A 23,893-nucleotide genomic window follows, 5' to 3' on the forward strand; every position below is an offset into this window, starting at 1 on the left:
CAGTGAATTGTTTCCTTCTGAAAGCAGGAATTGACTTTTCTTGGGGGAGCAGAAGAAGGACAATGTGGGGAATCCTATCCCATTCCCCTTCTGAATCAGCTGGAAAGATTGGCTTCGGGAAGGCAGGGGAAGGTGGAGAGACTATGCCCTGCTTTGGGAAGGGCTCAGATCTCACAGGTGGCAGGTGGAGTCCTAGCTGGGGCCGACCCTACTCAGAGGCTTTCTTGCAGGTGCTGGGCCTTTTCTGCATTCTGAACTGGGCATCGGCGATGATCTGTGGAAGCAGGTTTCCTTGAGTCCCTTCTTCCATCCTCTTGGCCTGCTCCCTGTAGGAAGTCATCCAGCCAACTCTTTAGCCAGCTGTTGTCAACCTTATAGGCATGAGTACCCTGTGAGACTGTTTTTCCACTCCCTGGGGTAACTGGCAGTTCGAAGGGGACTTTTGACCTCCTCGTAGCGCCTGGGACCCTGTGGAGGCCATGTCAGTGCAAGCCCTACTTAGCTCATCTTAGAGCAAAGAGCCAGCACCTTGATGCCCCAGGGTAGCTGGGCAAGGATGGTACGGGGCCGGTTCCCAGACCCCTTCAGCCACGGGACCTTGGCCTGTGCCTTCCAACCCATTGGCCATCTCTTGTGCTCTTTTCCGCACAGCCTGCGAGGAGTGGCAGGGAGTGGTGGTTAGGTGCCAGTGTAGACTTGGCAGTAGAAATGATTTCATGTTGCCATTGTCTGAGGCCGATTTTCACTGATGATGTTTGGTGGGTTTTTGTGGTGGGGGTGCTGGTTATTGATGCTGCCAGTTTCTCCAAAAGTAATGGAGCCTCTACTCGTGTGGCTCTTCATATAGACGATCTTCACTTGTGCTTAGCCAAGTGGCTTGGGAGGGTTGGGCCGTGGAATTGTCAGCAGCCCCCATCCAGGCTTGTATGTAACTTTTGCTCTAGGAGAAAGTAAATGGGTGGATAGCGGGATGTGTGGGACATTTCCTGGCTTTCACCTCAGCTACTTGTAGGGGGAATGAAGTCTTAGCCAGGAGGCCAGCCTCAGCCTAGTCCTACTAACTGAAGCCATGCTCTGCAGGCCAGCAGAGCTATGTTTCAGGCTGTGGGTTTTGGTGAAGTTTGTCAGAGGCTAATTCTGCAGAGTACCCAAAGCTGGAGGAAATTGTGCTTGGTATGGGAGCTGTGCCACTTGCCGGAATGTTGCCCGCTCTTTGCAGACTGGATTGGATTTTCATCAGAGGCCTCTAGGGGCCTCACTTCTATTGTCCCTGTGCTGCAAACTGCAGACACCAGCGATCGTGGCTGACCTTTGACTCCTTGACTCCAAGATACCCAGACCAAAGAAGCTGCTGTTCTTAGCAAGATGCGCACTGCATTCTGCACAGAAGGAATTGGAGAGGCAGGGGCTTGCCGTACAGCCTCCCAGACATCAGACATGTGACGCCCCCAGTCCTAGAGCTGCTTACCCTGTGCAGGCTCCCAAGGATATCAAAGAACAAAGTGCCCAGCTCTTTCCTACTTTGGGCAGGACCCGGAACTTGGAAACGCTCCCCGTTGGAGGCTTGGTCAGCTCTGGGCCAAGTCCCAGCCTGAAATGCTTCTGAAATTTGGGGTGTAAAACAGCCCCTGGAGCGAGCCTCGCCTGGTTAAACCAGGTCATGGAATGGAAACTGTGAGGCCCGCACCTGCTCCAGAAGGAACATCTCCTGGAAAGGCCTTGTCTCCCTCTAAAACTATGTGGCCTGCTCCTTGGACTCTGCCGCTCATGGTGGGGACCCTGCCCCTCTCTCGGCATCACCACCCAGGGCTGCGGGAGTCTGCTTGCTGGCTGCTGTTAGTCTCCTTTTCGTCCAAACAGTCACTGGCTTCTTCACTCAACCCCTTCCCGGACTTCAGGTCAGAGAGCTCAGAAAGAACTATTGCTTGGGATTCAGGGCCTCCCCACAAAGAGCCTTGCAGGATGGCAGAGCCATCGCTGGCTGGAACCAAACAAGGAAGAGGCCCAGGGCCTCATCACCTGGTACCTGCCTCAGGTAACTGCTGTTGGGGAGCATCCCAAGGTGTGGCCCTCACTCTGCCACCAGTACTCCTTGCTGGCACTGGGCTTTTGAATTCCCGTGTTTCTAGATGTTTACCTCCTGCCTTTGGATTGATTCTGCATTTGACTCCTGACCCTGCGGCAAGTTCTCACGGCCTCCGGTCTCTATGTGGGGAGTGACCTGGGTAGAAGGGAGGTCTCAGCTCTGGATTGAGGTCTGTCTAGGGTTGTTACCCCACATATGCCTACTTCCGAAGACGCTGGCGTCTGGTCTGAAGGCCGGCCCACACCAAGCCACTTCGACTCCTAGGTTTATAGATTTCAGGCCTTGCCTATACCTGCCTTCTAACTGCCATCGCCCCTACCCTTGCTGGCTCACTGAAGCCCAGAGTTGGTGTCCCTGTAGTCTTTAATTCTTTACCTAAAGACGACCAGCATTTTACCAACCCAGGGGATGCCCCGAGGGCCTGGAGCTGCGGTCTAGGAGAGGGGGAGGGGCAGTTGGGCAGAGCAGGGGGGCAGAGCGAATCTGGCCAAAACCTGCTGGGCCAGGAAGAAACCTTGTGGTCTGGCCCACCTGCCCCAGAACCAAGGGAGACCCAAGGCTTCGGTTCTGCCCTACTCCAGAGTGAAGGCAGGCTTGCACACAGACTGTCCCAAGAGAGGCTGTGCGGGACGACTTCATTGATTTAAATTAAAAAATACTGACTATAGGCGAGGTGCCGCACCTGGGAACAGGGGAGGGGGTAGCTTCACCTTTTCGTCTTGGCTTTTCTCTGGGCCGTGGGAGGGGCATCCATTTCCAGGGTTGGGGTCGAAATACCAAATGCATTGTTGTTCCGCTTGATACATCTCACTTGTTTCTAATAAAGGAAGCAGCTGAATAAAACCCTTCTGCCCTCCTGGTTTTCCTCTGGACTGCAGGTGTCAGTGGGACAGACGAGCCCCCGTAGCCTGGGCTAGAGCGCCCTTTCTTCCTGAGGGTGACAGTGCCCTGCGGGAAAGGCCCTCGTGACCACAGCGCTGGGACAGCTTTTGAAGATGCCTTTGGCAACGCTGTCCTTTCAAGGCAAACTTGGCTCTTTTCTTCAGACTTCTCCCACCCACCAGCGCGGAGCCGGTACCGGCCCAGCGGCACTCTGTGTAAGAGCAGTGGCCGGGCTCTGGGCCAGGCTTCCACGGCTGGGGATAGTAGCCCTCCTCGGCAGGGCCAGGGGTGGCTCCTCTGATGGAGGGCCCTGGCACCGCCCCTTCCTGCTTGCCCAGATGCCACATTGTCCCTCTGGGCCAGGGGCTGGGTGGTTCTGTCGAGCCACCCAGGGTGTGTTTAACACTGCAGGTCACTAGGCCCCACTGCACATCTGCTGAGCCAGCTCTCTGAGGAGGAGCCCGAGTAACCACCTAGACTTCCCTCCAGCTCTTCTCTCCCTTTGGAACTTTTCACCCGTTCCCTGGCTCCATGTTCCTTTCAGGCCCCCATGGCCAGTGCCTCTGAGCCCCTTTCCAGGGAACCTGGGCCCTGAGCTGCAGCCTGAGAGGACATGGCCCGCCTTCAGGAACCGCTGGCAAACTCTGCCTGTGTTGTGTTGCTTCTGTTACTTGGTGGAACCCAGAATGCCAGGGTCCACATTGAACCCCAGAAAGTCACTTTTCTGACAGGCTTTCTCTAGTTTCTGTCATCTGGCGACTCAGCACAATCTCCCGTCTCCAGAGACAGCCTGGAGCAGCCACTGCCTTCCAGGCCTTTGTCTAAAAGATTGGTTGGCTGGTGGAAGGTAAGCCCCAAGTCTGGGATTTGTCTACTGAGTAGACAGGGACCTTAAACCCCACTAAGTCTGAAAGGTGGGGGTCTGTCTAAGGCCCCGCAGAGTTGTCTCCATCTCCTTAAGGGCCGTAACAGTTCTTTTCTGGCAGAAGCCCATCTAGCTGCCGCCTCCCTATTCAAGGCCCCTCATAGGGTTGGTGGGGCAGCTTGTTATTGGTGTCCTCAGAGTCTTGTGATGCTGGCAGCAGCTTTAAGCTAAGAGCAGGGGTCAGGGCTATTTTGAGCTATGGCATCTCTAGAACCCCCTGGCATCTAGACAAACCCAAATGCTTCTGGAGGAAGAGGCCCAGGGGACTCCCTCAGCCCCCGTCCCTTCTCATAGGCCTGGGTGTAGCATCAGAGGTAGGTAGGCAGCGGGTGGCAGTGATAAACTTCTTTATTTTTAAAAATAGTCTTGTTCTAGTGTCCTCTCCAGGGCTCGTCTGTGACACAAGCTAAAAACCTACTTCTGGTGTCCCCAGGGCTCCCAGCCTCAGCTCTTCTTTCTTTAGCAGGGGAAGGGAGCTCAGGTTCAAGAGCTGGAGGGAGGAGCCCAGGGAGAACCTAAGGGGGTAGCCAATGCCTGGGGGGGGGGGATGGGGAGATAAGGGGTATGGCTGGACTTCTTTCAGGGGGCAGAGGAGAGGGGCTGAGGGCTCATGGGAACTGCTTCCCAGTTCTGGCAGCAGCCGCCCTGGCTCTTTGTAAGCCATGACGAGGGCGAGCAGAGGACTCGAGGAGCTGGTGCCACCTCAAGGTCTCAGGGTTGCAGGGAAAAGATTGACTACCTGTTCTTCAGAAGGGGCCAAGGCAACCCTCCGCACCCAGTTGAGACCAGAGCCTGAGCCTGAAATGTGGACAGGCTAGATGGGCTGGTACTCACGCCGCCCCTCCACCCCAAAGGCGGAGAGAGTCTCTGCCACGGGATGATGCAGACGCACCTGCAGAGGCCCTCAGGAGCTCTGGATGCGGATATGGACAAAGAGCGTGGCTGGTGACAGTGAGGCCCCATCCTTGGAAAGCAGGTGGATGTGACGGTACCCTGTGGGGAGGGTAGCCAGGCCTCAGGTTCACTGCCTGCCACCTGCAGGCCCAGGGCTGGCCACATCCCACGCCTGGGGCTGGGGCCCAGCTTGGTTTTGGCTCAGGGGAGGCTCCCACAGGAAATTTGTGGCCCTGGTGAACAGGGTAGGTTCTAGGGCCCCAGACCCCTGTCTCTTCCCTCACCAACCCCACCAACCTTGCTTCAGGCTGTTGAGAGGCAGTGTAAACTGGCCCACAAAGTCATTGGGGGAGGTGGTGTCATAATCTTCTACCACAAACCGGACCAGCACCAGCTCTGGAGCCCGCAACTGGAACTGCAGGGTCTGCCCCCAGCGGGGGTTGAAGCCTAGGGCACAGGCAAGGCAGTCAGAGCCAGCCGGCCCTGGGCAGCCCCGCCCCTCCCTGCATCCTCTGCTGTCTGCCCCACCCCACTTCCACCAGAAGGCCCACCCACCATTGTTAAGCACGTAGTTGGTCTCCTTTCGAGCACAGTCTGCGGGCACCCCGTGGATCTCAACACGCACCAGGGGGTCCACAATGGAGTTTGGCTTCTCAGCGTTCAGCTTGGGCAGCTGCTGTGCAGTCAGCACCTGCAGGGGATGAAGAGGAGCCTCAGCCTGGCCCCTCTGCAGGACTCACACTCAGATGCCCTCCCACCAAGCCATCCTCTGCTGCCTCTCTCCACTTCAGCCTGGCTCCCTGTGGACTAGGACCTCCAGAGCCAGCTCTGCCCCCAGGGCTGCTGACCTGGATGGTGAGAGTAGTTTTGGGGGGTCCAGGGCACTCAGGGTCAAAGTGTGTGTCGGGCTGCCGCAGGCAGGCAGGTTTCAGGACGTAGCCACATTGCCCGTTGATGAGGAAGCGCCCCGCATTGAGATCCATCTCGTAGCCCGGCGTCTGGAAGTTCAGGGCCACTGTGGACATAACAGGGTCAGGACAGTTGTCCTCCCCTCCCTGTCCTTTCCCCCAGACAGGCCCTGTGGGCAGAGGACTCAGTTCCTCTCTACAGAGGGCCCAGGGTCCTACTGTGTGGGTAGTGCAGCCCCACCCCCACCATGGCTTCGGGGTGCGTCATAGCAGCCAGGGGATCAAGAGCCCACTGTCACCTGAAATCCCTTGAGGCCCGAGTGTGGGCCTGAGTGGGGCATGCCAGAGAAGCCCCCGCCCTCACGGCTGGGGCTGGGCCAGAGCCCGGGCCTGAGGAGGCCTGAAATCTCCATACCTACTCCCAAGGGGACCGCACTCCCCTCCCTTGGCAGGCTCGGCCTGGGGCTGCCAGGGGTTCATGTGCATCTGTGTGTTGGGTGGGGTTTTTATTTTTTTTTTTAACTTTTACCTTCATAAAAAATGTGAGACTTTTACACTGTCAAGAACAAGCATATCTTGCTAACAAGTCTTTGAATTGTTATGATCAACAACACATTTTTTTCCACCTTCTGGAAAGCAGTGTGGCCGCATCACTCCTGGGGCCTCCCATGGCACCCCAGGAGCCACCCCACAAAGCAGTACCCTGCCCACTACCCGCTCAGCTGTCCCACTCACCCAGCTGACAGCCTGAATTCCACATCTCCTGGGGGCTGTAGTTAGCCGAGGTCATCCGCAGCCCCAGTGGGTAAACGCGGGTCAGCTGATGAGCATTGTGCCTGATGAAGCTGTTCCCTGGGGGAGAGTTGGGGCTGGACTGTGACGGGCCCCTAGGGTGTCCCTCCCTCAACTCCGGGGACTAGCTGAGAACAAAGTCTGAATTCCCATCCCCACCTACTCTTCTCTGACTCAGTGGGCACGGGAACCTCATGAGGAAGGTTACTGAAGTCCGGGGAGAGGCAGGGACCCCCTCCCACAGCCCTGCACTGCATCCCAGCTCCAAGTCCCCACTTCCTCGGCTGAGTGTGCAAAACACCTGGCCCTCGGCTGACATCCCTGTCTCTCGTCACTCATCCCACATGTGCCCTCCAGCCACACCCGGTTCCCGGAACCCTTCCTGTGTGTCATGCCTCCAGGCCTTTCTGCAAGCTGCTCTTCCTGTCTGGAAATCTCTTCTATCACCTGGCTGCTTCTTCCTCATACTTCTGTCAGGTGTCTTCTCAGGCATCACAGACTCAGAAATCCCCGCCCTGATCTCACTCCCTTCTGCTGGCTCCCCCAGCTGCTGTCATGTCCTCCCTGCCTGATCACCGCACATCATAATTACCCAGCCATGTCTGGCCCCGACAATAGGTTGTGTTCCAGGTGAAGGCAGACAGCAGCCTCCCCTCCCTGAGCCCTCTCCCCTCCACGTAGCCCCGGCCCGGTGCTCGGCATGTGCTGGGTACTCATTCCCTGAGCCCCTCATGACCTCTTTGTGCCGCCCCCCACAAAGCCCTCTCAAACTCCTGCAGGCCGCCCTCCGCCCCCCAGAACCCTGATGTGCCAGCTCCTACCTGCCTCTCGGATGAACTTCTTGGCCTTGCGCTCGCTGAGGGAGCTGACCTGGCAGGGCTGGGGCGGGACGGGGACAGGGCGCAGGGTCCGCAGGCGGGTGGCACAGCAGTACACGACCAGGGCCGACAGTTCTGGGGAGATCTGCTTGGCCTGGGAAGACGAGCCTTGGGGGTGCCGCCAGTTCCAGTCCCTAGTCCTCTTCCCTCCCCGTCCCTTCCCCAAGCTCCACAGTTGCACCAAGCCCCTGCCCAGCCCAGCGCACTCACCCGCCGCCTCTGCTCTGCAGCCTCTGCTCCCTCTTCTTCCTCTTCCTCCTCCTCCTCCTCCCGGTCCGAGAGAATGCGACCGTCTTCGCTCCGAGCGGCTGGCAGCTTCTTCCCCTTCACCAGCACCCTGCCCTTCAGCCGCTGTAGAGGCCGACATGGAAGGATTAAGCCCTCTCCCCTATGTCGACCGGCTGGTCAGTCATTCAGCCACCACTGTGTGAGGGGCTGGCTGGGGGTGAGAAGCAGGAAAGGGGACACAGAGATAAGTGGTTTCTAATAGGAAAAACCAGGAAACGACCTGTGAGGCCATCAACAGGGAACCGGCTAGTGAGGTCCCTCCAAACATCACGGCAGCTGTTAAAATGAAGGAGGCAGCTCAGGACTGAAAGAGAAGGCGTCCTCTTCAAAAACGATCTCATGTGAAAGATGAACGTAGAACACGGAATCGCATGATCTTTTTTGTGTAACATTTGAAAGAGAACAAAGCTATGGACAAAGGTATATATGCATGGGAAAATTCTGGAAGGACACACAAGAAACGGTTGAAGATGGTCACTTCTTGTGAAATAGTACAAGGGTGAGCCTGAGTGGAAGAAAACCGATTTTCCATCGTATTCACTTAGATATAGCTCAATTTTTTACCCATATGCATTTTTTTTATGCTAATAAAAAAAATAACATTACACACACAAAGGTGAATCACATTCCTTGCATATTTGGGGTTGGGAGTAGGAGGAGAGTTTTCTCAAGCAGATGTCCTGAGAAAGCAGATAAAATGCTCTGAGGTTTTGGAGGAAAGGCAGGCAGCCAGACCACCTCTGGCTAGAATGCTGGGGAAGTTTCTGAGGCCACAGGAAGAGGCGGTTTAGGCCCTGCTAGGATTCTAAGCAGGTGGGGCTTGGCAAGCCAGATGGCTGGAAAGGGAGCTCCAAGTGGGGTAAGAGTCAACCATACCCTTCGAGGAGGGAATGGCTGAGCTTTCAGGGACAATGTGGGCAGCAAGACGGAACAGGGAGGTCAGAGCCAGGTCATGGATGGTCGATGCCAGGCGAGAGGCTGGGGTGGGTTTAGTCAAGAATGAAGGGCAGGAGAGTGACGAGCCCACAGTGTGGAGATGCAGGATGAAGGGAGGAGCAGGGGCAGGTTAAGGCGGAGAGAGGTGAGGGGTCCCGAACCAGGGAAGTGACAGGAGCAGGGGTGGATGTTGGACTGCAGACAGACCCCTCCCCACCCAGGCGAGGGGTCTGGGAGCCTCACCTCTGGGGATGGCAGCTCTTCAGGGTTCGGGGAGTCCAGTGCCTGTGTTACCAGCATGTCCCCCAGGATGGTGCGAAGGTGGTGGGCCATGGCAGCCTGCTGCTCCAGCCCACAGTGGTTCTCGAGGGATAGGATGACAGGGTATGGGGACAGCTGTGGAGAGGAGGGGTAGCAACTCAGAGTCACTCGCCCCTTCTCTCTCCCTTTTATCTCAACCGGGACCCTTGCTACACCCAGGCCCCAGCCCCCCTCAGGACAGGCAGCCAAAATGGGGCTCTGGAGAACCCACTCTGGGACGGGAAACACAGAGCTGGCAGATGTCAGATATGGGGCCTCAGGGAAGGGGTGGGCTATCTGGGAGGCTGAGGGCAGCCGCAGGAATGGTTTTCTTTTATAAATGCTCTTTATATGTTAATGACATTGACCAAGTCATTAGGTTGCAACCTTTTCCCCCAGCTCATCATTTTTTGACAGTAAGATTTGTACAGCTTGACTGAAATTGCAATTTTATGTAGACGCCACGTTAAGCTTCTCTTTTACGGCTTACTTTCTGGGAGTCATGATTAAAATGTCCTTCTGTACGCCAAGGTTTTCTTCTCGAAATTTTGTGATTTTAATGCATTGACTGAATATGAGAGTGAGAGACAGGAGCCTCTCACTCAGCTCTATCCTACCCCGCTGGCCAGTTGTCCCAGTAGCAGCTGGTGAATAAGCGATTCTCTGGGCAGGACAGGGGGGTCCCAGGTGCTCACCGTGAAGGCATGGTCGCGCACAGCCTGGATCACGTCTCGAAAGAGGATCTTGGAGGTGAGCGTGTGGCCGTGGTAAATGACGGGTTCCCCTCCTGGCCCCTCCCAGCAGTCCAGCTCCACGCAGCGGCATCCCTGGGCAAAGGCCCTGCGGACAGACAAACAGATAGGCAAGGTGTCATATGGGTGGCACAGAGCAGGGAAATGGACAGGCCGAGCCAGGTGGCCTCTTAGAAGCTCACGGTGGGAATTGAGGCCCCCAAGCTGGGCTCCCAGGAGTGTTCACCGCCACCGTCCCTCTGGTACCTTACATAGGCCTCGGTGCTGCTGGGGCCCCCGATCTGAGAGTCGGTCAGATAGGTGTTGTGGGAGGAGGAGATGAAGTAGTGGGCAAGGGGCTGGTCCATGTCCTGGAACACACACGTGTGGGCCGGGTCCAGGGCAGCCCCATCGGGCGACAACAAGTACATCATGAAGCCATCCAGTGTCATCAGCTCATGCTGCTTGGCTACAGGGATGGGCGGGAGAGAACATCAGGCCACATGGGGGACCCCCATGTCTGGCCCCAAATGCCCCCAAAGCTCCACTTAGTAATAATGAGCACCTGTCTACTGACTGAATTCTACAAAGTTATGCCATTTAATCTTCAGCCAAACTCTGTGACGAAGGTACATTACTATGGCATTTTACAGATGTGGCTAGAGGCAAGATAATCTGCCCAAGATGGTGCCCACAGCCAGTAATAGCACAGCCCGCTTAGCTGGGAACCCAGACCTGTCAAACACCAAGACTAGGGCTGTGTTGACCCCAACCCATCTGTCAGACCCCCACCTGTCTCGTTGAGCTCATAGTTCTGGATGAGCTGCTGCGCACGGGCCAGAGTGGCTCCGTCCTCGCCCTGGTCCTCCAGGAACTCCAGCAGCTCAGGGGCGCTCAGCACGCGGTCCTCGCCTGAGTACCGATGAAAGATCTCCTCCAACTCGGGGCGTTTGAGCAGCCGCCGCAGAAACTCCTCGATCTCAGTCCCTTCCAGCCGCTCATTGTTGGAGTGATCACACTCCTAGAAAGTAGGGGAAGAGAGGTAGAGGAGGCAACACCCTGGGAAAGCTGGCCTGTACTGATGCACCTGTCATCTACCACAGCCAGGAAGGCAGATGTCCCCCATTTCACCCGTAGAGAAACTGAGAGCTAGTGAGGCTCCTATCTGGCTCAAGTTCACGTAGAGGGTAACTCGCAGGACCAAGATGCTAAGGAAAGTCTCTCGGGTTTAGTGCCTGTCCCTCTGTACCATCACCTACCTCACGAAACAAGATGTGGGAGGAAAAAATGGTGACCCTGGGGCAGAACTGAGCTCCCGTGCCACAACTTCCTCTCCCATGTGTACACATTCCAATTCTCACATTCCTACGTTCACACCCAGGGTCAATGAGCAACAGAGAACTGAGGATCCAGGTGGAGCTGCTGGCCCAGGGGTACAGGTGCCATGGCTCTCCTATCTTTCAATGTCACAGGCTGGTCACATAGTCAACATCCACACATGCTCTGACTGGGCCGTGGATGCAGAACCCAGCCCTGTGGGCCCCTCTCTGTGCTCCTATGTGTAAGCCGTGCACGGTCACCTGTGCAAAGAGTGCCCTGTGGACTTAGAGAAATGAAAACTACAGTTGTGTGGCTCACCTGGGAGGGGCAGGGAGGCCTGTGATGCTCCTACCCTTGGGCCCTGCCCGAGAGTGAGGAAAGAAGCTCTGGGCTGCACTCCCATCCTGGCCCAGTGGCCTTAGGGGAGGATTAAGGATAAGTAGCCCCAGATGTGGCCTTTCTGCTGGGAGAGGCCACTTTTTCCACAAAACCTGTGTGGGGAGGGAAGCTGATGACTCAGTTGTCTGGGGGAGGGCAGAGAGCAGCGGTCAGAGGTCAGAGTGGTAGCACATGCCCACCTTGAAGAGGCGGTAGGCATACATGTCATTCATGTCCACGTTGACCATTCTGAGCAGGCTCTTGATCTCCTTGAAGCTCATCTTACTGTCCTGGTTGGAGTCTGCCCGGTGCAAGTAGCAGTGGATCCAGGTGTGAGTGCTCAGGAAATACCAAGCACAGGCTGGGCACCGCTCCCAGATGACCACTAACTGACAGCCATGTTACCACCACCAGGGGACTCCCATGTGTAGGAGCCTGTGGGCTCCTCGAGTACAGCGGTGGGGTGTCCTCTATGGGACTGGGGTTCCCTGGAGCCGCGAGGCCGCGTACCCCTCCTCAGTTCTAAAGACTAGGGGCTCTGGCTCAGACCGTGGACTCCCTAAGGATCGGGCTACATCCCCACTCGCTTGGGGTCCTCCAGGCACAGTGCTGGCCTCCCTTCACCCCCAGGCCTGCCACCCTCGCCGGCAGGATATTGGTCGAGGCGCTCGCGCTGGCTCATGGCATCGAGGCGCGTGCGCAGCTTGGCCAGGCCGCGAACCCACTGCTGAGCTTCCTCGGCGGTGGGCGCCACCAGGTCCAGGTTCTTGCGGCGGCCCTTGAAGGCGATGGTGAGGCAGCGCGCAGGCGCGAAGGCGCCCCCGAAGCGCCGCAGGCCCTCGGACTGGTGGCCCTCGCGGACGGCCTCGATGTGCTGCACGAAGACTGCGGGGAGGGACAGCCACACGCAGCAGATCAGAGGCGGCAGGCCGGCCAGGCACGGTCCCTAGCCCGCCCGGCGCCCCACCCGCCTCGGCTCACAGATGTGCTGCGACAGTGCGCGCGGGATTTTCCGCTGGAACCACACGCTCAGGCCGTCCTCTTGCAGCCGGTACAGTCGCTCCTTCTGCCATGTCCTCGAGCGGATCTTGCAGAGCCGGGAGCCCCTCAGCATGGCTTGAACGTCCTCATCCTCAGTCAGGCCTGCGGGGTGCAAATGCCAGGAGTGTGGGTGGGTGGATCTCCTTCGTGGAACATGCTCCCATCACTGGGGTTTGACTCGAAGCTTGATGTGCCGCCCCGCCCCCGTGCCCTTTCTCCCTGCCAAGCAGCAGCAACCTGTGCCCTGGAGCAGAGCAACCCCTCAGGCACACGTGGGACTCAGGCCTCACCAAAGGTCGCCCTTTCTGCCACACCCCTCCATTACAGCCTCTAGCCTTCAAGCCCAGAATGTCATCAATTTTTTTCCCTTGATGTGAAAACCTGACCATCAGGAAAGTAGTCTCATGATCTAACTAAATCTCTCCTGCTGCAACCCAAGCTCCTTACCTCTGCTTTCCCAGGATCCCAGGTCAAGACCATTAGGACCTGCCTTAGCTTTCCTGACACACAAAGGTGTCCTTTTTGTGCCCTGGTGGTACCCACTGAAAGTATGGTCTCCTGTGACATTTGGCACTTCCACTTGCCCACAACCTCATGCAACCCCCCGCAGCCCACATGTGCTCTCTGGTCACAGTGTCCACCTTCCTTAAAAAGACAGAATGCTCACAAAATACCTACTGCACACACCGCAGCCCCTGCTCATTATTAACACACGAGGAACCAAATACACAGAAGATGCAGCCGTTGGCCAGAATTCGACGGCTTTCCAGGACGTGGTAGAAGCAGGTTTCAAACCCTGGAGGTCAGGCTCTGGTACCTTTGCCCTTGGCCATGACACTGAACCCTTCTGTTCCTGCTCCCATCTTCCTGACCCCACTCACCTCCGCTACCACCCTGGACAAGGGTAGATAGGAAAGAGTAGAATTCATTTATTTATTTCATATTTAATTTAAATTAAAAAAATGTTCACCAGTTTCTCCTACACCTCACTCCCAACCCCTGCCCCGCCTCTGGCAACCGCCAATCTGTTCTCTGTATCCATGAGCTTGTTTTTTGATTAATTTATTTATTTTGAATTCCACATGAGAGATACTACAGTATATGACTTCTTTCTCTTTTTGATTATTTTCCTTAGCATAATGCTCTCGAGGTCTATCATGTTATTGCAGATGGCAAGATTTCATTCTTTTTTATTCCATTGTGTTTGTCCGTAATTATACACAAACACACACATATATATGTGTGTGTGTTTATGTGTGTGTGTGTGTATATATATGATGTGTATACACACACACACACATCACATTTTTTTATCCATTCATCCATTGACGAACACTTTGTTTCATATCTTGTCTGTTGTAAATAAGGCTGCAACAAACATGAAGGTGTATATGTCTTTTCAAATTAATATTTTCATTTTCTTCAGATAAATGCCCTAAAGTGGAATTGCTGAGTCATATGATAGTTCTAGTTTTAATTTTTTGAGGAACCTCCATACTGTTTTCCATAGTGGCTGCACCAATTTATATTCCCACCAACAGTGCACATGGGTTTCATTTTCTCTGCATCCTTGCCAATACCTGTTATTTCTAGTCTTTTTTATAATAGCCATTCTAATATATGAGGTGATATCTCATTGTGGTTTTGATTTGCATTTCCCTGATAATTAATGATGTAAAGCATCTTTTCATGTACCTGTTGGCCATCTTTGGAAAAATGTCTATTCAGATCTGCCCATTTTTTAATAGGATTGTTCGGGTTTTTGCTATTGCGTTGTACGAATTTTTTTTAATATATATATATTTTGGATATTAGCCCCTTATCAGATATATGATTTGCAAATATTTCTGGAAAGAGAATTTAAACACGGGATTCCAGGGAGTCAGGTCCCAACTCTGTCGCTTCGCAGTTACGCAGCTTTGGTGGCACTAACCTGGGGCTGCTCTAAGCCTCAAGTTCTCCATTCATAAAATGGAGACCACAGTAGAACCTGCTACAAAATCCAAAATTCAGCCAAGATGCTGCTCATCCCGCTGGTGCCACACCCTGCTTAGATTGGTCACAGCGGGGGTCAAAAGCAAAGGTTTCAGAGCCAGGGGACAATAGAAGGGGTGGGAAATGGGCAAACTGTAGTGCCCGTGCCCTTTGGAAGGAGGGGGCCGCCAGGGCTAGATGAGGGCTCAGAATTTCCAGAGAACCAGGGTCTGGATTTGTATGAGAAGCCTCTAGATTTTTCAATGTTGGCAACTAAATGGAATTGAAACAGACAAACAAACAAACCCAAAACACCACTGGGTGGGACAAAGGAAACAGGACTGTGGGCTTCTCTTCCTCCCTTTATTTTAACAAACCCCCAAAACTGGATTTGGCTTTAGGCTATGTGCTGGGGTTGAGAAACCCAGATCCCAAGGACCCTGCTTGCCCAATTGCAAACTCTGACCTAAGAAATCAAGTCAAACCTCTGGGCTTTTCCTCTTTTACTCTCTACTGGAGCCTTTGTAGGATCCTTCTCCCTTCTCTTCATACTGGCATCCTTGAAAGTCCAGCTCAGATATCACCTCCTCTAGAAAGCCTTTCTTGATTTATCCTCAAATGGGAGTTCTCCATCCCAGACCACCAACAGCACTTTTTACTTTAAAACAAACAAACAAACATCCCACCTAAATTGTAATTTCAGTGGACTTTAATAAATCCTAGGGCAGGGATGAACACCTCAGTGTTCATCCCAGAGCTAGGCTTGCAGCCAGTGTTTTCTGAAAGGGGAGGAAGATGGACAGACGGCTGGAGGACTAAGTGCACTCTATCCCCAGCCCTGTCCCTGACCCCTCAGAGCAGAGGCCCTGTGAGTCTGGGTTTCTCAACCCTGGCTGTGCATCGGTATCACCTGCGGGAGGTTGCAAAACCCATAATCTAGAGATTCTCATCGAATAGGTGTAGCCTGGGGCCTGGGCATCTGTGTGTTTAAAAACCCACCCTGTGACTTGGAGGGTGACTGCGATTGAGACTCAGGATCTCAGGGGAAGGAGGAGAAACCTGCCATCCTTAGGAGGCTAGGTCCCCCTTGGGGCCAGCCTGTGACTCTAATGGCTCCAAGGGGTTTCTCAGGGTTTATTTTAGACTGTGGCCCTCTGGGAGGGTCAGTGGAACCCTCCTCTTTCCAGACACAGAGCTGAAACATTATATGCACCAGGCCAAGAGACTCACCAGAATCCCATACCTCTAGCCACATATCTGGGCAATCTCTGAATTCTCTCATCCTGGGAAACAATGAGGTAGATGGCAAGACAGGGAAACCTGCGGGGCCACCACAACTGAGCCCACCCCTTCTCGCCTCTTGGCTGTGAGAAAGGGGACCCTTCGTTCCCACAATAACCAGGCTCTGAAGCTGGGGCCACCTCCCCTGACCTGGCTAGCCCTCTGCTGCCAAGCCCATAGTTGGGAGGGATGGAAAAGAGGGGGACTAGCAGATGACTAAGGCCGGAAATAGAGGTGAGTCACTGAGGGCCTGCTTTTTCCAGAGCATTCTGCAAACAGGACATAGAGACAGGCAGCTTGAACTCTTCACCAGCCTCCCACTGGGACAGGTTCCCTGCTCCTGGCCCTCACCCTTAGTCCCCCAGGAACTTGTTGGGTGAAGGGGTGACATCCTAGTCTGTCCACCAAACTGGCACTGGCTCCTGGATCACACTGTTCCTTGGTTCACACTGTCCCCCAACAACACGCCCAATGAAAAAAGGCAAACAGATTGAGGGTGAAGAGCCAGGCTGGGCCGAGTGCTGAGTCCCTGAGTGGGTGCTTCCATTTCCCCATTGCTTGAACTTCTGGGGTAAAGGGGAGACTGGATGTCAGACAGGAGGGGCGGGACCCACAGAGGTAAGGGGGTGAGGTCAGGAGGAGGGCCCAGGCCCTGGGCAGTGATGTGGGAGGGATCTGGCTCTCGGCCCAGCCACCCAGTAAATATTTATAGGCCCTGCCAAGCCCAAACCCACAGACATTTCCTTGACCTCATTCCTACCTACTTGGAGCAGGTGCACAAGCTTTCTGTCTCCTGTGATTTCTATGGGTTCTCTATCCACCTCTGCCTTGAACCTGGAGCCGGGCTGGGCCAGTTCCACGGCTACCTTGACTGGCAGGTAGAGGAACAATCATGAAATTATACCAGTAAAAATGAGGACAAACAATAGCCAAAAGGTGGAAGCAACTCAAGTGTCCATCGACGGATGAATAAGCAAAATGGGGTATATCTCTACAGAGGAATATTGTGCAGCCATAAAAAGGAGTGAAATCTGACATATGCTACAGCATGAATGAATCTTGGAAACATTATGTTAAGTGAAATAAGCCAGACCTAAAATGACATCGTATGTTTGATTGTATGATTCCATTTATATGAGTTGCCTAGAGGCATCGAATTCATAGACAGATTCTATGTCACTTATACTTCAATTAAAAAAAAAAAATTCAGAGACAAAGTAGATTAGCGGTTACCAAAGGCTGAGAGAGGGGAGGAAAAGGAATTACTGCCTAATGGTTACAGAGTTTCTGTTTAGGGTGATGAAAAAGTTTTGGACATAGTGTGACATTGTGAATGTAATAACTGCCATGAAGTAGCTACTTAAAAATGGTTAAAATGGCCAATTTTATGTTATGTATATTTTAACACAATTTAAAAAATTGTTAATGCCAGAAACCACTGTACACTTTACATGGGCAAATTGTATGGCATGCGAACTCTCAATAAAGCTGTAAAGAGGCACAGAATGGCGCTCTAACTTGCCCAGGGCCCCCGGGTCGATGCGTGGAGGAGCTGGAATGCATGAGAGATGGGGAGGCCTAACTCCAGGACTATGTGTGGTTCTGAGAGCTAAAGCACATGGAGCACCTTCATTTAGGGCCTGGTCCACAGTGGGCACTCAATAACGATAATAAAGGAGGAAACTGAGGCAGTGCCCTGGGAGGGATGAGGGACCCAGGTGTTCCACTACATCTGTCCTTCTCGGTCCCATGGCCCCCAGCTCCAGTTCCATGTTGTCAGCTGGGGCTCAGACACCTTCTCTGAGCCTATTGCTTATTTTCAGGAGGTGATGAGGAGTGGGCAGGCCCACAGTTTCCCAACTACCACTGGGCTGTCTGGGCTGTGTGGGGTCTGGGGCCTGAGCAGTTCTATCCCAGTGGCCAAAGGCAGGGGCAGAAAACTGCCTCAACGGCAGAGCTGGAAGGAGTCGTGGGGAAGGCCAAACTCATCTCTGAACTCCAAGTCTCACTCTCTTCGTTGATGGTCTGCTGAAGCTCAGATAAGGCAAGCCGTGTCAGCTGAAAGCAGTGTGGGCTGCCCAAGAAAGGGAGGGTTGCAGGGGCTGTGTTGGGGACGGGCGGGGGCCAGAGCATGCTGGCGGTGGCTGTGGGAAAGTGGGGCAAGCTGCCGTGAGGTCATGGGGCACGTAGATAGAGGGGTAAGATGCAGAGAGCAGAGTGCGAAAGGAGTGGTAGGTCTTGAGTGAGGGTGTGTGTAGGGTGGTGTGTATGTAGAGGGTGTGGGCATTAGCGTGGGGTGGGGTTGGTGGGAGGGAGAAAGGTGGGTTAGCTTGGGGAGGAAAATAGGCAGTGTGTGTGTGTGTGTGTGTGTGTGCGCGCGCGCCACCGCACACTCAGGAAGGACACATGGGGCTCCAGCAGGAATGTGAGACATGCAGGGAACAGTGACAGCCGACAGCTTCATGCCAATGGGGGAGGGGGAGAAAGAGCAGCTTTGCCTAGTGGCTGGGACCATGAGGCTCTGGGAGGGGACACGCAATGGTGAAGGGTCCCAAAACACCTTCCTGCCCAAATCCTCTAGCCAGGAGGCAGCCCTAGCACCTCAGGAACCAAGCATGCCCTCCTTGCCCTGGCTGGCTGGCTGTCACATAGGGCTAGAGCCCAGCGGAGCTTGGTGCCAGAGTCCATAACATTCCTTGGAGAATCAGCAAAGTTGGGAAAGGCAGGCGGTGCTTCTCCTGCCCCTGGGCTGGATACAGTGAGATGAAGATGGCAGCACCCTTCCTGGCAGGGCCGGAGAAGGCGTGAAGCCTGTCTGGGGGCCAAAGTTGTGGGAGGGGGCTCCCCAGAACTTAAGATGGAGGATAGGCAGGGGTAGGGTGGCACAAGGCATGACAGAGCCAGCTCCCCTACCCTCAGCCCCCAATCCTGCCCCTCCTTAGCCAGGAGGTCTACCCAGCCCTCCCCACCATTGGGGCAGGCACCTGCCAGCACTGGGGGCCGCTCTGGAGACCTACAGCTGCCAACCCCACCTACAGCAGCCCCACTCACCCTGAAGAAGACGTCCTTGGCAGGCCATGAGGACAGCCCTCTTGCCTTACGGCACTTGGTGGCGTCCGTAGGCCAGGGAAGCCAGGGAGCAGGAATCTGCCCACTCAGTGTTCTATCACTGGGTGGATTAGGGACAGGGTGGAGCATCAGGGGCACAGAGGCAAATAGGGGCTCTGGGGAGACAGAGTTGTCAGGTAAAATTCAGAATGCCCAGTTAAATTAGAATTTCAGAGAAACAACGAATGATGTTTTAGTATGTCTCAAAATATTCATTATTTAACTGAGAATCCTATATTTTATTTGGCAAGGCTGTAGGGATACCCCTGGAGGCTGGTAGGGCCACCGTTGGGGAGAGTAGTAGCAGGGTCTCCGCAGGTAAAAATCACTCATTCATTCATTCGTTTATTGTAGTCTGAGTTTGGACTCTGAGCCAGACTGCCTGGGTTCACATCCTCTCTTAGCTACATCCTAGCTTCCAATCTCTCTGAATCTGTTTTTTTCATTTGTAAAATAAGACTTATGGTTCCACCTACCTCATGATTGTGAGCGTTAAATGAGCTAATATGTGAAAAGTCTTGGCGTAGTGTTTCAAAGGTGTTAATTAGTATTCATTCATTCTTGCAATAAAGAGCCATCATTGAAAATTAGGCCTAGCAGCAGGCAGGCAAACTCTATGTGGCCTTGGGCCTGTGACTTCACCTCCTTCACCTTGAGTTTCTCATCTGTAATGTGAGGACAGCAGTAGCACCTTCCCCTCGGGGGCATCAGGGATTACATAGGATCAGGGCTAATGCAGGCTCAGCACTACACCTGGCCCAACACAGATGCTCACTGGGCCCCTCTTCTCACTCTTCAACTATTCCTTGGCTTCCTGGGGCCAGGCCAAGCCCACAGCCAGTCCAGGGCAGGGACAGGAGAGAGATCTCAGGCTCTACAAATGACTCCCACTCAGCGTGGGGCGCCGTTCCTCCCTCCTCCTCCTCCTTCCTCCTCCTCCTCATTCCGTTCCATCTTCCACCCCATGGCCCGAAAGGCCCCTTTGACCTCTGAGCCACTCTCCACCCTAGTCTCTCCTTTGACCTGATCTACAATAAAATCTGTTCTGTTAGCCTAAGGGGTGTGGCCATGGCCATGACAGGGCTGGATGGCTACGAAGGTTGGCACAGGAGGAGCTGTGACCACAGTGGTGCTGGAAGCTACTCTGGTGGTGGGCCTAGGCCTTGCTGTTGATGGCCTGAGTGGCTGGGCCCTAGGCCACCTGGGTTTCATCTCCGTCCTCCCTGGACTCAGTGAGGCCTGGGGAACGGGCATTCCCCACACACTGGACATTCCTCTCTTGGCAGTTACACAGCATGATGGGACAGTGGCGGGGGAGAGGGTGACATTCTGACACCCACATAGCTCCTGACTTTGTCACTGTGACAGAGTGCCTGGAGCTCCTGGGTAGCCTTACTCAGCTTGGGCTCAGCTGTAATTATTTGTCTACAAATGTCTCCGGCCACCTCACTGTGCTCCTTCCCCGAAGGCAAGGTGCTGTGTTATTCATCTCTGTAGCCCCGGACCCTGGCACAGTGCCCTAGCACATTGATGGGGCTGAGCCAACGTGTGTGGAATGAAGAAACAGACAGGCGTGTAGGGCATCACCTCTGCCCTCCCACGCCATCCAGAACCCATGTCAGCGGCTGACTCCCAAGGCTGCTTCTCTGGCCCAATACTAGCCATTAGGTCTCAGTGGCATCTCAACATCCCATGGCCCTCCTCTTCTCCGCAAACCACCACTACTTCTTAACCCAGAGAATGATACTGCTGCCCACCAGAGACACCTTTCTGATGCTGCTGACTGCAGTATCCAGCCTGGTCTACATCGTAGGTGGTTCTGGAATCCGACTTGGCTATACCAGCCCAAGTCTGTCTGAGACCCATCATAGTTTGCCCAACAGACCTCTCAGCCTCCCTCCTATGGTCTTCCTGTTTCACCCCTGCCTTTGTCCAACCCACCCCTACTCGGCACAACTCCTGCCAACATCTTCCTGCCCTTCAGGGAAAGTCCTTAACTCTAGGGAGAGGCCTTGATCTCCCTAGACCCCTTTGCCTCATTCTGGTCTCTGGCTCTAGGGTGTAGCCAGGCTCCTCACTGGCTCCCCAGAATCTCACTTGCTCCTTCCCTTCCTAGTCTTGTTTCTTTGCTTCATTGTCTGACCTCCTTCCTGATTCTCAGCTCCCTAAGGACCAGGACTGTGTCTGTCTATTCATTAGTGAATCCCCAGGGCAAAGCATACTATCGACACTCAGTGAATGTTTGTTATATGCATACATGACTGATGGAGGGTAGGGCAGAGATCATGTCATGTCTCCATCAAGAGAGTGCCAGGCACGGTGCTGAGAACATAGTCAGTGTTCAATAAATTCAGGTTAAATGCGTGAGAGGTGGAAGTAAGAACAAGGAGGGGGACAGTGGTAAAGAAAAGACAAGACTGGCATTTGGTACCCCTGAATGCTGCTCCAAGATTCACATAGGTCTCCTGGGCCACCCTGGCCGTCTGTTCCCTCAGCCCCACACTGACCTCTCCATCGTTAACTATTCTACCAACAGCAGCTTCATGGTATTTACACATATACGACTCTTCTCTTTCAAGCCACTCAACCACCCAGTCAGTCTCATTTTGCCCAGACTCTGAGGGTCCCAGCAGCAGTGTTATGGCGCACAGCCTGCATGCCAACCTTTGCCTTTTACTAGCTGTGTGGTCATAAGTAAATTCCGTGACTTCTCTGAGTCAGTTTCCTCATCTGTGAAATGGGGATTGTATCATCCACCTGAATGATACCCCATATGTAACTACCCAGTGCCACCTGTCCAGAGAGATGCTTAATAAGCCACAGTTACTACCCTCCCTGCCCCAGGGACTTACCCCCAATCCGTGATGGTTTTCTGATACCAAGGACAGTATTCTCACCAGTTAGACTAGTCCTATCAGTGCCCTGTTGCTGCAGCAACCCCTCGGGGGCTGCTGGGTCGGAGGGCTGGTTTAAGAGGGCTAGCCTCTTCTTCAGCTCTCCTGCCCTCTTAAGGACAGCCAAGAACCAGGGATGCCCTGTGGCGCTTGCAGACCCTAGAAGGCCCAGGGTGATGGGAAGGCGGAGGATGCCCCAAGCTTGTCTCCCACTTCACTCTCCCAGGCCCTCAGGGACCCCAATCCGCATCCCTCGCCCTGTGGGCGCCTCCTGGTGGGAAACAAAGGCTATCCTGGGCGCCTGGCTCGAGCCGGGGACCTCGGGTGACCGCAGGTGCGACCCCCATTTGGAATGGTGCTGACATTCCGTACCTCGCCATACTCCCCACAACTCCACGAAGCCTGGGAAACGCAAGAACGGCTCACCGGAACACCCCGGCCCTCCCAAGTTGCGCGGTGGGGACAGTCGGCGCCCACCCGAACCGCCACCGCTGGTCACTGACCCATCTTCTTCAGCGCCCGCAACCCGGGCCTCTTGCTGCCGCCGTCCTGGGGTGCGGGCTGCGGCGGGAGCGCGACGGCAGCTGCGACCTGGGCCGGCATCGGAGGCTCCTCACGCCGGCGGCGGCGGCGACACGTCCAGCGGCCGCACAGCATGGTTCCGCAGGGCTGGGGCCGGGCCTGGGGTCTGTGCGCTGGGACAGGGCAGCGGGGGTGCCGCTCCGGCCCGGCCCCAGCTCAGCGCGCGGTCGTAAGCGAAGAAACTTAGCGGCGCCAGGAGGGAGTCGGGAGGAGGAGGTGTCGGGAGGAGGGCGAGAGGGAGGGACGAGGTAAAGGAAAGGAGGGACAGGGAGGAGAGGCGGGGCTGAGGATAGCGCGGGGCAGGCGTGAGGCGGCAGCCGAGAGGGGACTGTGGCTCCAGACGGGGAGTTGGGCCTTCCCCGAGGTATGGAGAGGAGTCGGCTCCACGCCGTCCTCCCCCACCAAGTCTCGGCGTCGCCCCCTGCTCATGAGTCCCCATTCATCCAGCAGTCCTCGGATCCCGGCCTCATTCGCGACCTGAACCTCTACTGGGGGCACCGGAGGGGGCAAGGGCTGCCCTCGGCACGCACACCTTTCCCCTGGACCCTGACTCAAATGTGAACTCAGGACCCGCCCTCCCCTTCTCCGGTCCCACCTTGAGGCCTCAGAAGGGAGCCAGACAGGGAACCGGGCGTGCAGGGCAGCTCATCCTGGGTCAAGGACCCTGGGAGCTGAGCCAGGTGGCAGAGTAGCCCGAACCGGAGGGGTGGGGAGCGGGAAGTGGTGGGTGGGGGTAAGAAAGGCTCCGGCTGTGACATCATAGGATTAACCCTCTCGGCGCTTGGCTGGTTGCCGACCCCTCAGTGGTAAAAGTCTCTGGAGAAGATGGGGTGGCGCTCAGTCTAGAGTCGCTGACAGAATTGGATTCTGGGGTTCGAGGCTTGGACGAGTTGGCACCCTAGCCAGGCGCTTGTGCAATCTGGGACGGCTGCCGCAAGCTGCATAGATGCCAGTGACATCAACCCGTGGGGCGAGTGCGGGTTCTGGTGTCATGTGCACACTTACTACATGTGAAGCCACCTGCGTATTTGTGCATGAAGGGCGGGATGGACAAGTGACTGCGTGTGCACGCACATTTGCATTGTCTGCGGTTAAGTACCCTAGGTGGAGGCTCCGAGAGCTGGGCGCACACAGCCACTTGGCGGCGGCCAAGAGCGTGACATTTCAAAGAGAAAGCTCAGTTTCTTAGGACCTAGATTTGCCATATACTTGCTCCAGACTCTATCCCATTCTCCAATACCCCCGACCCAGAGGTTCTGTATGCTGGTTTGTGTTCCCACACCTCTCTGAATGTTCTTTCTGAATATCAAGTAAGTCTTTGCACTTTTGATACCCCAATTTCTTCCTCCAGGAATGACTTTCCTCATTTCCCCCCTGGCTTATTCTTAAGGCTTCTAAAACTCAGCTCCGTTGCCCCTCCTCCAGAACTCCTGACCCCAGGGTATGACTCCCTTTTTTATCTACAATGGCTGGTAAGAGGACTTGGGTTCAGCTGACAGATGCGGATTTCCACCAGGAGGCGCGAGGACTTCGTGTCATTTCACCGTGTCCACCAGGAGGCGCTTCCGCCCGCCTCTAGCAGTCCGGGACTGGGGAGGCGACCCGCGGATTGGCCCTGCTTGATTGGGAGAGGCACAGCCAAACTATTTGCATAATCATGAAAGAGCCGCGTTGAGTGGCTGGAAATAGAAGCCG

The 23,893-nt window shown here is 54.9% G+C and overlaps 1 protein-coding gene across 4 annotated transcripts in view; it reads right to left on the reverse strand.

Moving 5' to 3' along the window:
- Positions 1-42: 42 nt before the first annotated feature.
- The window catches only part of PLCD3 (phospholipase C delta 3), a 29,484-nt gene continuing 5,633 nt past the window's right edge, over positions 43-23,893 (reverse strand). Inside the window, exons 1-16 of one of the 4 annotated variants that reach the window (XM_036223617.1) lie at positions 22,794-23,875; positions 12,300-12,461; positions 11,975-12,203; positions 11,519-11,648; positions 10,413-10,641; positions 9,888-10,089; positions 9,585-9,729; positions 8,833-8,985; positions 7,576-7,716; positions 7,309-7,459; positions 6,431-6,547; positions 5,636-5,802; positions 5,343-5,478; positions 5,085-5,234; positions 4,786-4,886; positions 43-2,903 (exon numbers count right to left, since the gene is read on the reverse strand). In XM_036223617.1, the coding sequence (XP_036079510.1) occupies positions 4,798-4,886; positions 5,085-5,234; positions 5,343-5,478; positions 5,636-5,802; positions 6,431-6,547; positions 7,309-7,459; positions 7,576-7,716; positions 8,833-8,985; positions 9,585-9,729; positions 9,888-10,089; positions 10,413-10,641; positions 11,519-11,648; positions 11,975-12,203; positions 12,300-12,461; positions 22,794-22,959 (2,367 nt within the window). In that variant the 5' untranslated portion in view covers positions 22,960-23,875 and the 3' untranslated portion in view covers positions 43-2,903; positions 4,786-4,797. The other 3 variants (XM_036223616.1, XM_016139779.2, XM_016139784.2) reach the window with 3 other exon arrangements.

Source organism: Rousettus aegyptiacus, unplaced genomic scaffold (assembly GCF_014176215.1).
Source record: "Rousettus aegyptiacus isolate mRouAeg1 unplaced genomic scaffold, mRouAeg1.p scaffold_m13_p_6, whole genome shotgun sequence".
Classification (NCBI taxonomy): Eukaryota; Metazoa; Chordata; class Mammalia; order Chiroptera; family Pteropodidae; genus Rousettus; species Rousettus aegyptiacus.